This window comes from Cryphonectria parasitica (genome assembly GCF_011745365.1).
Source record: "Cryphonectria parasitica EP155 unplaced genomic scaffold M406scaffold_3, whole genome shotgun sequence".
NCBI classification, from domain to species: Eukaryota; Fungi; Ascomycota; class Sordariomycetes; order Diaporthales; family Cryphonectriaceae; genus Cryphonectria; species Cryphonectria parasitica.
In genome coordinates, this window is record NW_024468911.1 from 573,061 (window position 1) to 586,604 (window position 13,544).

The 13,544-nt window shown below is 54.4% G+C and overlaps 5 protein-coding genes across 5 annotated transcripts; 2 read left to right on the forward strand and 3 right to left on the reverse strand.

Annotated features, from left to right (window-relative positions):
- Positions 1-140: 140 nt before the first annotated feature.
- On the reverse strand, positions 141-1,636 carry M406DRAFT_337715 (ribonuclease T2; the record flags this gene model as incomplete). Its single annotated transcript, XM_040921284.1, has 7 exons — positions 141-280; positions 384-754; positions 830-970; positions 1,074-1,101; positions 1,175-1,280; positions 1,345-1,427; positions 1,522-1,636. 7 exons carry the CDS (start codon positions 1,634-1,636, stop codon positions 141-143), a joined length of 984 nt encoding a protein of 327 aa, XP_040777741.1.
- Positions 1,637-2,893: 1,257 nt separating this feature from the next.
- Positions 2,894-3,756, forward strand: M406DRAFT_355358 (acyl-CoA binding protein). Its single transcript, XM_040923147.1, has 3 exons — positions 2,894-3,113; positions 3,193-3,260; positions 3,386-3,756. Exons 1-3 carry the CDS (start codon positions 3,026-3,028, stop codon positions 3,566-3,568), a joined length of 339 nt encoding a protein of 112 aa, XP_040777742.1. The 5' UTR covers positions 2,894-3,025; the 3' UTR covers positions 3,569-3,756.
- Positions 3,757-3,807: 51 nt separating this feature from the next.
- M406DRAFT_68970 (uncharacterized protein) lies at positions 3,808-5,527 on the reverse strand (the record flags this gene model as incomplete). The annotated part of the gene is made up of 3 exons (XM_040925215.1): positions 3,808-4,220; positions 4,289-5,060; positions 5,141-5,527. The coding sequence occupies 3 exons, from the start codon at positions 5,525-5,527 to the stop codon at positions 3,808-3,810; spliced, it is 1,572 nt and encodes a 523-aa protein (XP_040777743.1).
- Positions 5,528-6,609: 1,082 nt separating this feature from the next.
- Positions 6,610-9,437, forward strand: M406DRAFT_287710 (uncharacterized protein; the record flags this gene model as incomplete). Its single annotated transcript, XM_040918755.1, has 4 exons — positions 6,610-6,821; positions 6,902-7,018; positions 7,124-8,522; positions 8,588-9,437. The coding sequence occupies 4 exons, from the start codon at positions 6,610-6,612 to the stop codon at positions 8,915-8,917; spliced, it is 2,058 nt and encodes a 685-aa protein (XP_040777744.1). The 3' UTR covers positions 8,918-9,437.
- Positions 9,438-9,811: 374 nt separating this feature from the next.
- On the reverse strand, positions 9,812-13,088 carry CPKC (regulator of light responsive genes and phosphorylate WC-1; the record flags this gene model as incomplete). The annotated part of the gene is made up of 9 exons (XM_040926148.1): positions 9,812-11,146; positions 11,233-11,335; positions 11,428-11,667; positions 11,755-11,854; positions 11,951-12,094; positions 12,167-12,434; positions 12,501-12,511; positions 12,591-12,764; positions 12,872-13,088. 9 exons carry the CDS (start codon positions 13,086-13,088, stop codon positions 9,812-9,814), a joined length of 2,592 nt encoding a protein of 863 aa, XP_040777745.1.
- Positions 13,089-13,544: the final 456 nt, after the last annotated feature.

A 13,544-nucleotide genomic window follows, 5' to 3' on the forward strand; every position in this document is an offset into this window, starting at 1 on the left:
GCCATCAAGCGAATTTTGTCTTCTAAGATGTCATCCCCTTATTTCTTCTTTCGTTCTCCCCTTTACACTCGCTCTTCCGTGTATATACAGAACTCGTGAGAGAGAGAGACCATATAACTCATATGACAGATGGAGTCACTTTACGCCTCGGATCCATTCGTGCGCAGGTAATAGTGAATGGCCCCCGGCGAGGAAGCACAATTACCCAAGCTGCCACCTGTTGCATTCGCCGCGACAGGAACCCCACGCACGTCCTGGGGACGGCCGTAGACATGGTGATCTAAGGAAGATGAGAAATTAGCGGCCGTAGTCTTTGTACTGAACGCTCCCAAGCTGCTTCCAAGGGGGTTGAGAAAAGGGGGGCGGGGGGGGTTACTACTCACAGTACCAGACCTCGTCCAGGACAGTGTACCCAGTGTCACCCGAGCCCGCGCCGGCGGCGGTGCTGTTGTACTGAGCCCCCGTGCAGGCCAGATACGGGATTTCCCCGAACGCTTCAGTCAGCACGCTCTGAATGTCGCCGAGGGTGTACGTAGTGCTGTTGCTGGGCACGATGCCGGCGTCGGCGAGCCACTTGTACGTGGGCACGGTGCGGTACCACGCGATGGCGGTCTCGAAAAAGTCGACCACGTCCTGGTGCTCGACGTACTGCGGACCGTAGCAGGGGACATCGAAGGCGGAGTAGCAGGTGGCGTGCTTGGAGAACTCGTGGCCCCAGAAGTCGTAGTTGGGTGAGCCTTGGGAGACCCAGTACCTTTTTGTACGTGTTAGAACAAGTGCTACGTTGCTTTTTCTAAAAGAAGAAGCAAAATTTGCAGGGGATATTTACTTGTTCATGTAGGCGAGGAGGTCATATTTTCCAAAGGGTTCGAGAAAGGTGCCTATGTTGGAGCCATTGTAAGGGGGCACCGGCGTGCCGGAAGATGTTCCCGTGGTGGTGTTTGGTGAGGGTGCCGGATCGTACTGGCGGCTGCAAATGTATGTGTGAGAAGAGAAGAGAAGTAGAAGAATCACAAGAATCACATGGAACAAATCGTTCCTGCTCTCTTGGCCCTCGTTGTTTCTTGACTCACCTCAGGTCACAATACTGCGTGTAAGAGCCTAGGAAAGGTGCATTGTTAGTATGGATGTAGCATTGTAGTCTTGCAGTCTTCAGCGAGTTGTGGATACGAACCATTGCAGAAATCCGGCCACAAGCCGTGAAGACTCCAGGCGTTCTTGGGCAGGACTTGGCCCTGAGACTCAAGACCAGTATAAGTATCCCAATATTGTGTCGAAAGCTGAAATCGAACGTCATGTCAGCCATTTCTGTGTGCCAGAGCTTGTGTAAGGCACAACACGTACAACCAAGCCTCCAAATGTCTCGGTACAGCACGAGTCTGTGATGTTGGCTTGCGCCCCTGCTGAGCACGACAGGATAGGGTCGTCTGCAAGACAGGTAGTCAGTCAGTCAGCCAGCCAGTTTCACAAGGCCACCTTTGACAGGCGGTTGCGTTGGGTCCTGGGGGCACACAAGCGTACAGAGCTGGCAGGTATGGTTCGACGTGCTCTCGCCGTAGAGGCTTCGGCCGTAGAGACTGGCCGTAGCCTCTCCAGTGGCGGCGAGGGTGGCGAGGAAGATCAAAGGGCGATGCATCTTGAATACGACTTTTTATTTCCACAGCTCGTTGTGCACAACAACATCAAAAGGCCCCTTGGTCAAGAGAACGACTACATGAGTATTGATAGGCCATGAAAAGGCCTTTCCAGGACCCTTTATAGACACACGAGGAGGCCACCCAAGTTTTCCTATCGCGCAGGTTATCTAAGTTCCGCCGTGTCATCGTGGGTATTCGTCGCTGTCATCGAACGCCCGCCCTGGGCGCACACCCAAACAGGAAGCTCACCGCGGCTCGACATGGAGAAAATTGCGCCTGTTCCCTGCACCAGGGGTCCCACCTGCCGGCGATCTGAATTCCTACAGGTCAATGGTCGTAGCGACTCCAGAGCGGCGGGCGCTGAAGGCTGATCCGGGTGGCCAGGTATGTTTCTTGGCGGTCCGGCTGGGCTAAGTAGTTAAGTAAGTGACCAAATGGTGGCGTCGGTGTATGAAGCTTGATTAGACCTCACCGAGAAGGTTCATCTTTTCTTTTCCTTGTCCTCCTTCCTGATTGCCAAGCAATTCATCTCCCTGCAACGATAAGTGACGGGGTGATTTCGTAGAAAATTAGAATCGAGGGAATGTTACGGGTTTTCTGATATTGCTTGAGTACTTCCAGCAGATGTTACTTCTGGTGTAACGTCATAATTATTGTAGATTGTGAGCCCAGAATGACTGGTCCAGGAAAAGACTTGTAGTGATGATGACGATCAATGGTCCTCCTTTAGTACGGATTGACCCTGGAGAATTCCCTTGTACGATAGACACCGTCAACCTCGGTAGTTGCTCCTTCCAGTGTCTGCGACTGTCTTGATGATGAAAGAGGTCTATTCACAGTCCTGGAAAACTGCTGTAGAACCACCCATACATAGTACAGGCTTCGGGCCAGCTTGTAGTGAGACTGCGATGGCAAGTCTTTACAGCAACGGAAAACTGACCAGTGACCAGCGAGCAGCAACCAGCAACATTACCTTGCAGCTAGTTTTCACAGTGAAGCACATTCAGCATAAGACTTCTAGCACCGTCATTTGTGGTCATGTTCTTGCATGCAATGCGTTGGAATCGAAGCGTTGAGACCACACACAACAGCAGTGTCCAGCCGCTGCGGTGTCCGTGGAGCCCCGCGCTGCCCCTTGTCAAGCAACAAGTATGACCCCTGCACGGTCAAGTGACGTGCCTGATGCTCTGCCCCGCCAAACAGAGCATCCCTTGAGAAGGGGGGGGGGGGGGTTGAAGCTCCCAGAGCTCAACAACTTGGACCCTAACAACCTCGACTCTTCACACCAACAGCTACGACCTCCTCCTTCTCCCTGTGACTTCATATCTCTAACACATCAAACCACCTACCCACCTCCCCCTTCTCGCCGCTACAACTACCTGCCCAAGATGTCTCAGGAAGCTTTCGACAAGGCCGTCATCGACTCCAAGAAGTTGACCTCCAAGCCTGGCCAGGACGACCTGCTCGCGCTCTACGGTGCGCATCCCCCCTCCTCCCCACTCCTGCATCGCCTGTATGGTAACGGTCCTGTCTAATTCATTTCCTTGCTCTCTAGGTCTCTACAAGGTCGCCGCCGGCGAGGACATCTCCAAGGCACCCGCTCCCGGTGTCTTCGATTTCAAGGTAGGCAAACATACACATGACCCCGGCTTTTTTTCCCCCGGAACCGAGGATGAGTGATTGTGTTACATAACGTCCGTCGTCGTCGCACGCATACTGACAGGTTGTTCTCGTTCGTGCAAATACAGGGCAAGTACAAGAAGGAAGCCTGGCAGAAGAACCTCAAGGAGCTCAACGGCAACGACGACCCTGTCCCTACCGCGGCGGCACAGGAGGCGGCCAAGAAGAAGTATGCCGAGCTGATTGAGAAGCTGAAGAAGGAGTGCGGCTTTGACGAGAACAAGGTGCCTGAGGAGGTTGGTGGAAACTAAAGTCAATCATCGTGATGATGATGGTCTGATGATGATGGCATTGCGGGCGACTACACATGCAACACGCGCACGACGGAGACGACGGCCACAGGCATATGCAATGCAGCAAATGCGGGTCATATCCACAGGTTTATGATGTTCAGAAATATATACCAAAACAGTAAAGTAAACTGCACAAACTAGCTGCCTTGATTTTGTTGGTTTCCATAGTCCTCTGTGCTCAAAGGTCTGTGGCAACCTCATGTTACCACCCATTTCTGCCCCTTCCAATCCGGCTCGGTGTGATTTGCGGTAGCGACCCATGGCACTTCATCCCTACCATATGGCTGCAAAGGGATATTGTACGGGATGCGCAAGCCAACGATCGGAGGTAGGTCTCCCTCGTCTCGGTCCGGTGTGTCTTTGTTGAAAGTCCCAACCATAGTTGCATCGTCGGCAAAAAGGGACGGCCATACGAGAACGCCAATCTCCCATGACGCTATCCGGACTTCTCCAGAGCTATTGACAGCTTCGCCCCAAGCCTGCTTGGAGAGGTTGGCTGAGGTGGTCAGAGCCCAGTCGATGGACTTCTCGCCATAACGAATGTAAGTCTTGATGTGAGGTGCTGCTCGTTTGCGGCCGGCTTCCTGGACCTCAGCTCCGGGGTTCAGTGCTATGTTCTCGCTGTCAGCCTTATATCACCGTGCAGAAGCATCCAGCAGTCCCTAGAGAAGAGTTCACCTTGTCCCCGCTCAGCATCGTTTGCCCAGTGGTGGAACATCGGCTTCAGATACAGTAGTTGTTTGGCCTGCTGGGCAGATTGAATCTTGGTGTGGATGGACGCGCCGGATTCGTAGCCATCCAGACTCCGGCGTATCTCGTCAGGGGTTGGGAACACCACTTTGAAGCACGGCTCCTCCTTTACTTTGTTCTTGGACGCCTTCAATGAGTCAAATAAGCTGCGGCGGAGCCAGGTATCTGTCGAGCCCAGGGTAGCAATGCTCGAGATCTGAACGACGATCTCAGACTTTCCATCTTGGACGTGCACTTGCCGCAGAGCGCTCTTCAGTGCCGCCCAGCCCCATTTCGTTTTTTCAGTCGCATCATGGATGTTGTGACGGCCTGGGACGGAGGCAATGAGGGCGGCTCTGATGGCGGAGAAGTCGTACTTGTCGAGCTTCTCTACCAGATCTCTACAGACGGGTCTTCTCCGGTTGTACGCGCCAAGGTAGTTTAGCAGATCGACCTTGAACTTCTCCCCGCTGCCGATCACAGGAGAAGTATTCCCAGGAGTGCTAGTTGCATGCGACATCCTCAGCGGCAGCATGGGGCTTCGCCAAACGGACTGTGTCATATTCGTCCAGTCTCTCGCGATCATGTTGGCCGTATGAATGATCACCTGGGCTGTATCATCATGGCGAAGCAAAATCAGCATCTTGCAGTGATGCGTCCCGAACATTTCTGGCATGAACGCGCAGTGAAGCGTGACGTTCTCGTGCGCTCGAGCTTGTTCCTATGCAACCGGGCTTGTACGTCAGTGGGTCTATCGGTGGCAGCACCAGTCACTCGGTCAGCCAGCCAGTGAAGACTGACCTCCAGCATTAACCGGTTCGAGTCTTCGTTCTTCCAGAAGCCGTGAACAAGGTGCACTTGAACCAGATTCCTGACATCCTCGTCAAAAGCGGCCATCAGGAAGTCAATATCGTATAGATAATTAAACTCCCAAGCCTCTGCAATGAGTGGGTCTCCCAACAGATCTCGTAGGGTCACAGCATCCACGTTTGCAGCATTCGGGAGGTCGCGGATCCAGGTGAGCTGGAACGGTGACTTGAAGAATTGGCTGTCTTCTTTGCCTGATGAGAGCTCTGCAGCCGTCGTCACGGTCGTGGGCATCTCAGGCGGGGCAATGGCCTCCGGGCGATGAGTCTTCCTTCTCGGAGGACTAATGGGGCGGTTAAGTGAGCGAGGCAGCGAGCCCATTGCTTCACTCGTGGCACTTTGCCCAATAGTATCTTCATCGTCCTCACTCACGCGACGCCTTTTTGGTGGTGGCTCCATGGTCTCTCTGGTGTCAACCTCCTGGGGGGGCGGCGATAGGTTTTGACGATGGCGAGGGGGTGTTGATGGCCAGGGCATACAATTTGGTGCCTTGAGTGTCCGGTCCTTTCCTCGGTCGCTCTTCATCGCATCGAGCCGCCGCTCACTTTATTTCCTGAGCAAGCTGATGGAGACTCGAGAAGGAACAGGTAGTAATTACTGGAGGGTTGTGCTGCAATCTTGGGCTTCTAGAACGTATGCGTTAAAAAGTGACCTGGCTCGGTGGTGTGATTGGCTGAGAGAAACCAAGTAGTCGCTAACATCACTACTAACCTTGGGGCTAGATTCATGGTTATTTGCGGAAGCAGCACCAGCTGCCAGGCTCAGGGGAGCGAGACCCGACTAGGATTGGACCAGGACCTTGTCCAGTCACCTGGAGAGGCTTGACTGATGAGACACTGGCCTTTAGGATCAGCGCCAACTTAGTTGACCTGCCATTCGACTTGGGCCTGGCTTCGCATCTCCTTCAGCCACCACCGCCTGAGCCTCTTGTCGCGACTTTCTTTCCAACGTCAATCTGCGCCTACTCCATTTGCAAGCCGTTTTCCTCAACAAGTACTACAGCTAGCTGACGGCACAGCTTCATTTCATCCTCGCTTGGCGCGATCGAGACACACACACACTCTCTCTGTCGTCAGATCTGCGTCGGTCGCTGTCGTATCGTCGCGTTGCCCCTGGTCCCTCGCTGTCGCCTGGCGTCCTCCGACTTTTGTCGTCTGTTCACACGAGATACCCATCTTCCATCCCATGTCCTGCCCGTCGCCACGGATCCCTGATGTCTAGGTGACACGACCACCCCACGAAGGCGACTACAGAACACGCGAGAAGGACACACGTGTGCTACGGGGGACGTCGAGCCCTCGACCCCTTTGTGTCATCTTGCTTGCCCGCTACATTACTTTGGTCGTTGTGGTTGGAAGGATTAGTGTACTGTGCCGTCCTCTCCACAGAGAAGCCCATAGACCATGAGGCTCTCTTCCCTGATATGGGGCCTGCTCCTCGGAGCTGTGGCCCACGTGGCGGCCCAAGAAGAGGAAGACGAGGAGATACCGGCGGATTACTCCCAGGAGTATACTGAGTTCGACGGGAAGGTGGTGCCCCCGATTCTGGAACTTACACCCGATACCTTTGAAAAGGAAATCAAAGCATCAAAGCACATGCTGGTCAAGCATTACAGGTTTGTGCTGCTCCTCCCTGATGTCGACTCTGGCCAAAGAGGAGGAGAGAGAAAAAGTCTTGCTGATAAGAGACACACAGCCCATACTGCCCTCACTGCCAGGACTTCGCGCCCAACTTTCGCACGTTGTACGAATTCTACTACACCGAAGAGATGTCAGATCCGTCGACAACATTTACAGAATACTACGATTGGCGGTTCGCAACGATCAACTGCATTGCCTTCTACGATCTGTGCAGCAAGAATGGTGTCCAATCATATCCGACAACAATGCTGTTCGTAAACGGCGAGAAGAAAGATAGCTGGAAGGGCGTCAAGAGCATACAATTTCTGTCCGACCAGATTGAGCCTGTTCTCGAAAGCGCGAGGCCTGGGTCCAGGCCCACAAAGGTGCTGACGCCCAAGGCATATGATAAGCAGCGTCCCAAGGCAGAGGGCGACTCGACAGCTTCCATGCCCAAGCCCAAGTCCCCGGCAGGAGAAGTCGAGCTGAGGGAGGCTGGCGCGCCCGCTGCGGGGGCCGCTGCTGCTGCGGCTCCAGCTGTCGAAGAACTGGCTGCACTCAAACCCGCGGAGCCCAAGGCCGATGCCGTCAAAGCTGCACCGCCCGCCCCAGCAAAGGCCCAACCGGCGAAGCCAACCAAGACCCCGAACCCGAATGGCGTATCTGTCTCTCTCACCGCAGAAAGCTTCCAGACACTGGTGACCATGACGCAGGAGCCGTGGTTCATCAAATTCTATGCGCCTTGGTGTCATCACTGTCAAGCTATGGCCCCGAGCTGGGTTCAGCTCGCCAAGGAGATGCAAGGCAAGCTCAATGTCGGCGAGGTCAACTGCGAGGCCAACAAGCGCCTCTGCAAGGATGCGCATCTCCGTGGCTACCCTACAATCTTGTTCTTCCGGGGTGGCGAGCGAGTCGAATATGACGGGCTCCGTGGGATTGGCGACTTTGTGCACTACGCTGAAAGCGCTGTCGAATTGTCTAACGGCGTGCAAGAGGTGGATGCCGAGTCGCTCGAGGCTCTGGAGGCCAGAGAGGAGGTGATCTTTATATACTTTTACGATCACGCGACCACGAGCGAGGACTTTATGGCTCTCGAGCGGCTGCCGTTGAGTCTCATTGGGAAGGCCAAGCTGGTCAAGACCAAGGATCCGAAGCTTTACGACCGGTATAAGATCACTACCTGGCCAAGACTTTTGGTCTCTCGTGAGGGCAGGCCGACCTACTACACCCCTCTCACGCCGAATGAGATGCGCGATACACGCCAGGTCCTGACATGGATGAAGTCCGTCTGGCTGCCCATCGTGCCGGAACTCACTGCCTCGAACGCCCGCGAGATCATGGACGGCAAGATTGTGGTTCTCGGTATCATCAACAGACAGGATCAAGAGTCATTCTCGAGTGCCATCAGGGAGATGAAGAGCGCCGCCAGTGAATGGATGGACAAGCAGATACAGCTGTTCCAGCTGGAGCGGCAGGAGCTGCGCGACGCCAAGCAGCTGCGGATTGAGGAGGCCGAGGATCGTGGCGACCAGAGGGCCCTCAGGGCAGCCAAGCTCATCCATGTGAATATGGATCGTGCAGACCGCAAAGAAGTCGGGTTCGCCTGGGTCGACGGCGTTTTCTGGCAGAGGTGGATCAAGACGACGTATGGAATCGACATCAAGGATGGCGAGAGGGTCATTATCAATGATGAGGATGTGAGTATCTCAAAGAGCTGGTTGCCAATCCCTTGTGTTTCTTCTTTTGCTGACCCAGCTTCCAGAACCGCCGTTACTGGGACCAAACTAGCACCGGGAACTATATCATCCCCTCGCGCACGTCGATCCTGGAGACCATCAACAAGGTTACGGCGCAGCCTCCCAAGATCAAGCCCAAGCTGACCATCTCAAGCTTCGAGAAGATCTTCTTCGACATGCGGGTGACCTTCTCGGAGCATCCATACCTCACCATCGGCTGTGTCGCTGGCTTGCTACTAGGCTCTGCGTCATGGTTCCGTGGGCGTTTCGGCAGGAGGAGAGGCAACAGACTCTTCCTGAACGACGAGTTCAAGGCACCACTCCTGGGCTCCAATGCCAACGGAAAGACTGACTGAGGTAACGGAGCAAGGAAGAGAGAGATGGAACTGACTGACGAAGGATGATAAGAAAGATTCCTGACAGTTATACGACCAGCATGCGCAGGCAGCAGCAGATTGGGTAGGCCAAAGAACGCTTTTGCACGACCGCGAACGTGAGAGCCACATATATCTATTTTATATGTTTGTATATTAAAGCGTCATGCTCGCATATCTGATACACACACAAAAAGGGGGGACATAAAACTTGTGCCCAGTTCTCTTGGAGGTATACGGGGGGGGGGGGGGGTGGTTCACAACTTGTTAGGAGGCCAGCAGCTCAACGATTCACTCACCGCCATCGAGGCCACGTCGGGATGAACCGAGGAGGGAGGGGAATTGGAAGGTTGGCTGGATGATGGACCACTCACTGGTGATGGTGGTGGTGTGCGAATAGCGACCGGCAGGATACCCAAGTCGGGACGCTTTAGGGAGGAAGAGAACGGACATGCATACTAATATGATTCTTGTTTTTGTTTCTTTGGTTCAAGACTTTATCAACACCGGAACACCGGCAAGGAAAAGGCCGTCTTCAGGTCTGTATGTGTGTGCGTGCGTGTGTGTGTATGTTGTTCGTGTCTGCACTATCCAACATCTCAGCAAGAACCTGTTTTTTAAGAGTTCTGACAGGGGGGAGAGGACCTTCAACATGAAGCAGTGTTCACCTTTCTCACTGGTGCCGACGTTCTTGAGAACCACCAAAAGCTAACAAACACAAAGCATTTCTCTCCTTTAGCCACGAGGACCGCATCGATTTGTCAAGAACGTCAACAGGAATATATTGCACTGGCGACTAACACAAAACCAACCTGTGGTATTTTCCTCCTTTTCTTTATGATCGGCTTAACCAATGACCATCACTTTTTCTTCTTCTTAAGTGTAGATCTCATCCGTGAAGCCGTTAAGCTCCAGGCCAGACTTGGCGATGTCCTTGACATCGGCCAAGAAGTCCAGCGGCATTTCCACCAGCGTGCCCCTGACCCGGCCGAGCCACTCCTTCACCTCCTGGACACCACCCGGGAACTCCTCCCGGACGATGTGGCCGTAGGGAACCTTGGCGGCCAGCTTGGCCTTCTCCTCCTCGTCGCCGTCGCCCTCCTTGAGGGCCTTCTCCTCGTCGGACCCGGGGATGATAAAGTACTTGCTAAAGAAGTTGTCGTAGTCGTCCCAGGTGCGGACGACGTTGTTGGGCACGTTGTGGAAGGCCTTGCTGAAGACCTCGGTGTTGGTGCGGGCCGTGTCGCGCCACAGGCGGTCAAAGTCCTCGCTCATGGGGTCGACGACCAGGCGGTCGGCGTGCGAGTCCCAGTCGTACTCGTTGGGGCACTTGCTCACGGGCTGGAAGTTGGCGTCGGGCCGGTCCCAGCGCTGGTCGGGCAGGAGGCCGAGGTGCTTGCGGAATAGCTGGCGGCGCAGGCTGGTGGCGAACTTGGACGCGGTCCAGGGCTCGCCGTTCATCTGCGAGCGCACGGGCGTCGGGTCCTCGATGACGACGGCGATCTCCGAGTCGTGCGTGCCGAGCTGCGAGCGGTCGTTCAGGTTGGCGCTGCCGATGAGCACGAGCCGGTCGTCGGCGATCAGGCACTTGGTGTGGATGTACAGCTCCTCCGACACGAAGGCGTCCAGCTCGGACTGCTCGTCGCCCTGCCACGGGATCGAGTTCAGGTCTGGGCCCTCGGCCATGTACGCCGCCGAGATGGTGTCCCACGTCTGGTCGTCCTGGCGCGCCGCCGCGTCCTGGTACCGCTGGTACTGGCTGCCCAGCCGCCCGTGGGTCTCATGGTAGCGCGAGTGGCCGTCGTAGCCGCTCTCCATGGCATCGTCAAACTCCTGGCGGGCCTCCTCGTACTGCACGCCCGACTCCTGCTCCGCCCGCTCCATGGTGGACGAGACGTTGAGGCGGTCATAGTTGCGCAGGTTGTAAAAGGAGATGTAGCGGCTGGGGTCCTCGATGCCGCCCTGCGAGAGCTTCTCCATGATCGAGTACCCGCCTCGGCTGATGGACTTGTACTGGAACTCCATGATGGCACGGGTGCCGAGTGCGCCGTCCGCCTTCAGGTCGCCAGCAAACGCAGGCACCGCGGGAATGGCCACAATCACACGGAAGGCCTCGCCGTTCTGATGGGCGCGGAGGATGCGGTTGACAATGGCGGCGCCGATCTTGTTAAAGACGGGGTGCTGCTCATCATCCGTTGCCGTGATGAAGAACTATTTTGCAGCGTCGTCGCTGTCGTCAGCAGAGCCTCATCATCTGGGGTTGAAGGCCTCTTTAATGAAGAAGTGTGTGTACTGACCTGGTTCTCGATATACACAAACTTCTGAGCGTTCGTGATGGCCTCGATGTACGCGTTTGCGATGGAGTGCTCGGTAGGCTTTCCAGCGGACCAGTTCGTGCAGCTGTCAAGATATACAAGGTGAGACATGAATCACCCACATGTAATGTATATGGCTGTATGCCGAGAAGGAAAAAAATAAGGATTGCTGCTTACCTTCGGCACATCTGGATGTGCGCTCCATGATCTTCATGACGCTCCTGAGGCTCTTCACCCCAGATACGTCCAAAGTGCCTGGTGAAGTGACGTTGGAGGCCGCCAAACATTTCACCTGCCTCTCGTTCACTGTGGTCAATGAGCTCCTCGGCAGGAGGAGCATGGCGGATAGCCTCTTCGAATTTATGATATTTGGCTTTCAGGTCATCCGTGTTGTACTTTTGGCCAAAGATGTAGTTCCTGAGCAAAACATTAGTAACGTTGCGTGCATATGTGCATGTGTGTGTGTGTAAACTGGTAGTTAAACCTGGGAGACTGGAGATGTACCATCTGTCTTCGAAGTGGTGTACTGTGCTGTTGACGATGGGTCCGGTCATGGAGATGCTGATATCAGACCAGCCCATTCGCGAGTACTTGGTACGGTCGACTTTTCATATATAATTTAGATATGTGAGCAACAGTTTCTCTCTCTCTCTCTCTCCTCTTTGTCAACAAAAAGTGCAGGAGGGGCGGTCGATCTTACGCTTGTTCTGCTCCCACTTGTCAACGCCCTCGAAGTCGTAGATACGAGCATTGTTGAAGTCCTGGCCGGGGAAGATGATGGCATCCACATCGCCAGGATGAGCATCTGCGATGGGGTGGGTGTTGGTGTCCCAGCGACCGTAGCCTTGCATGAGAGAAGTCAGCACGAGAGGATCGCGTGGTTCGGCATGAGAGAGAGTTCATATATGAAACCTACAAGCATCGAGACCACCCATGAAAGAAATCTTCCTGTCCACCACGCAGAGCTTCTCGTGGTGAGACCAGAAGAGCACAACATCGTCGCTGGTTCCGTAGAGTGTCTTCAGCGCATCCTTGGACAGCTTCGACAGGCTGAAGGCACCATGAGACAGGTTAGCGAACGCAGTTTTAAACTCGGCGCTGATGTCCTGCCCGGAAACAGAGTGGTCGGGATGACGGAAGACCTTGATGTTCTCGTGCAGGCTCTCCAGGTGGTGCTTGGTGTGCTACAGGATCATGAGTTAGCATCAAGCGTCATTGGATCGGTTCACAACAAATCAACTATGTATTACCTCGGAGTTCACTGGGCGAAGAAACTTATTAGCCAGGGCTGCAATCCCTATGATGGAATCTTTATGATCCTGATTGTGGGGTACACTCACATGTCAAGGCCTGCTCGACCTCCTTGAAAACGATGATCCTAACATCAACGCCCCGCTCGGCAGCGGCCTGCAGCATGTGATCAAGACGATACTTGTTGTTTTGCGCTGGAGGGCGGCGGAGGTACAACTCCGGGGACAGCCACCAGTCCAGAATGTAGATGCTCTCTTGGGCCTCTGTGATTGTGAAGGGAAAATTAGCTGAGGGTCTTGTTCTCACACTTCCGACAGGAATAACCAAAAAGAAATGTCACATCATCGAGGGCAATTTGCGATAAACTTACGTTCGAGAGCCTCTGACACGGCCCAGAAATACGAGCACCCATCCACATGCCACTTTACATGGCCCGAGGTCTGCGGCGCAAAGCTCTGGAAACGATTGTCCTTGTGCTCGACGTGGAGCTCATGGCACAACTCGTCCTGGTGGGTGTGCGAGTGCTTCTCCTCCTCGGAGCCGAAGAGACCCGCGATGCCCTGCTCAAGCTTGCGGAAAACGTCCATTTTTCTTCTTCTTGGAGTTGATCTTCTACAAATTGGTCGTGCTTGGAAGAGCTTGCAAGGAGAGCGGAGGGGATCGAAAGTAAACAGCTGTAAGGACAGGCCTGTTTATACTTCGTAGACGTGTCGTCTGGCCCGTTGTTGTGGGGCGATTCTCTGGTATATGTGAGGTCAGAAGCCAGGGTGGGTTGGAGGGGGACCCCACGTAAACTCGCGTCTCCACGAAAGCTTCACCTGAGATGTTTACCACCGGGTGGGTGTAGATGTCTTTTGGTAGGGCAATTTGCTGTCAATCAAGGAGAAACACAAGAACAAGATAAAATCAGTAAAGAGATAAGAACTTGCTGATGGTGTAAGATCACGAAATGATACAAAACAGGGAAAGGAGGGAGATAAGCCGTATGCCCTGAGAGTAGACAAATCCTCTCCTTGCGTGGCATCGCTTGTTCAAGCAGCTCT

Bases quoted from the DNA above. Each gene is read 5' to 3' on its own strand.
- M406DRAFT_355358 (XM_040923147.1), top strand. From the start codon at position 3,026: ATGTCTCAGGAAGCTTTCGACAAGGCCGTCATCGACTCCAAGAAGTTG. The intron at 3,114-3,192 runs GTGCGCATCCCC...CTTGCTCTCTAG, and splicing joins CGACCTGCTCGCGCTCTACG to GTCTCTACAAGGTCGCCGCC. The intron at 3,261-3,385 runs GTAGGCAAACAT...GTGCAAATACAG, and splicing joins CCGGTGTCTTCGATTTCAAG to GGCAAGTACAAGAAGGAAGC.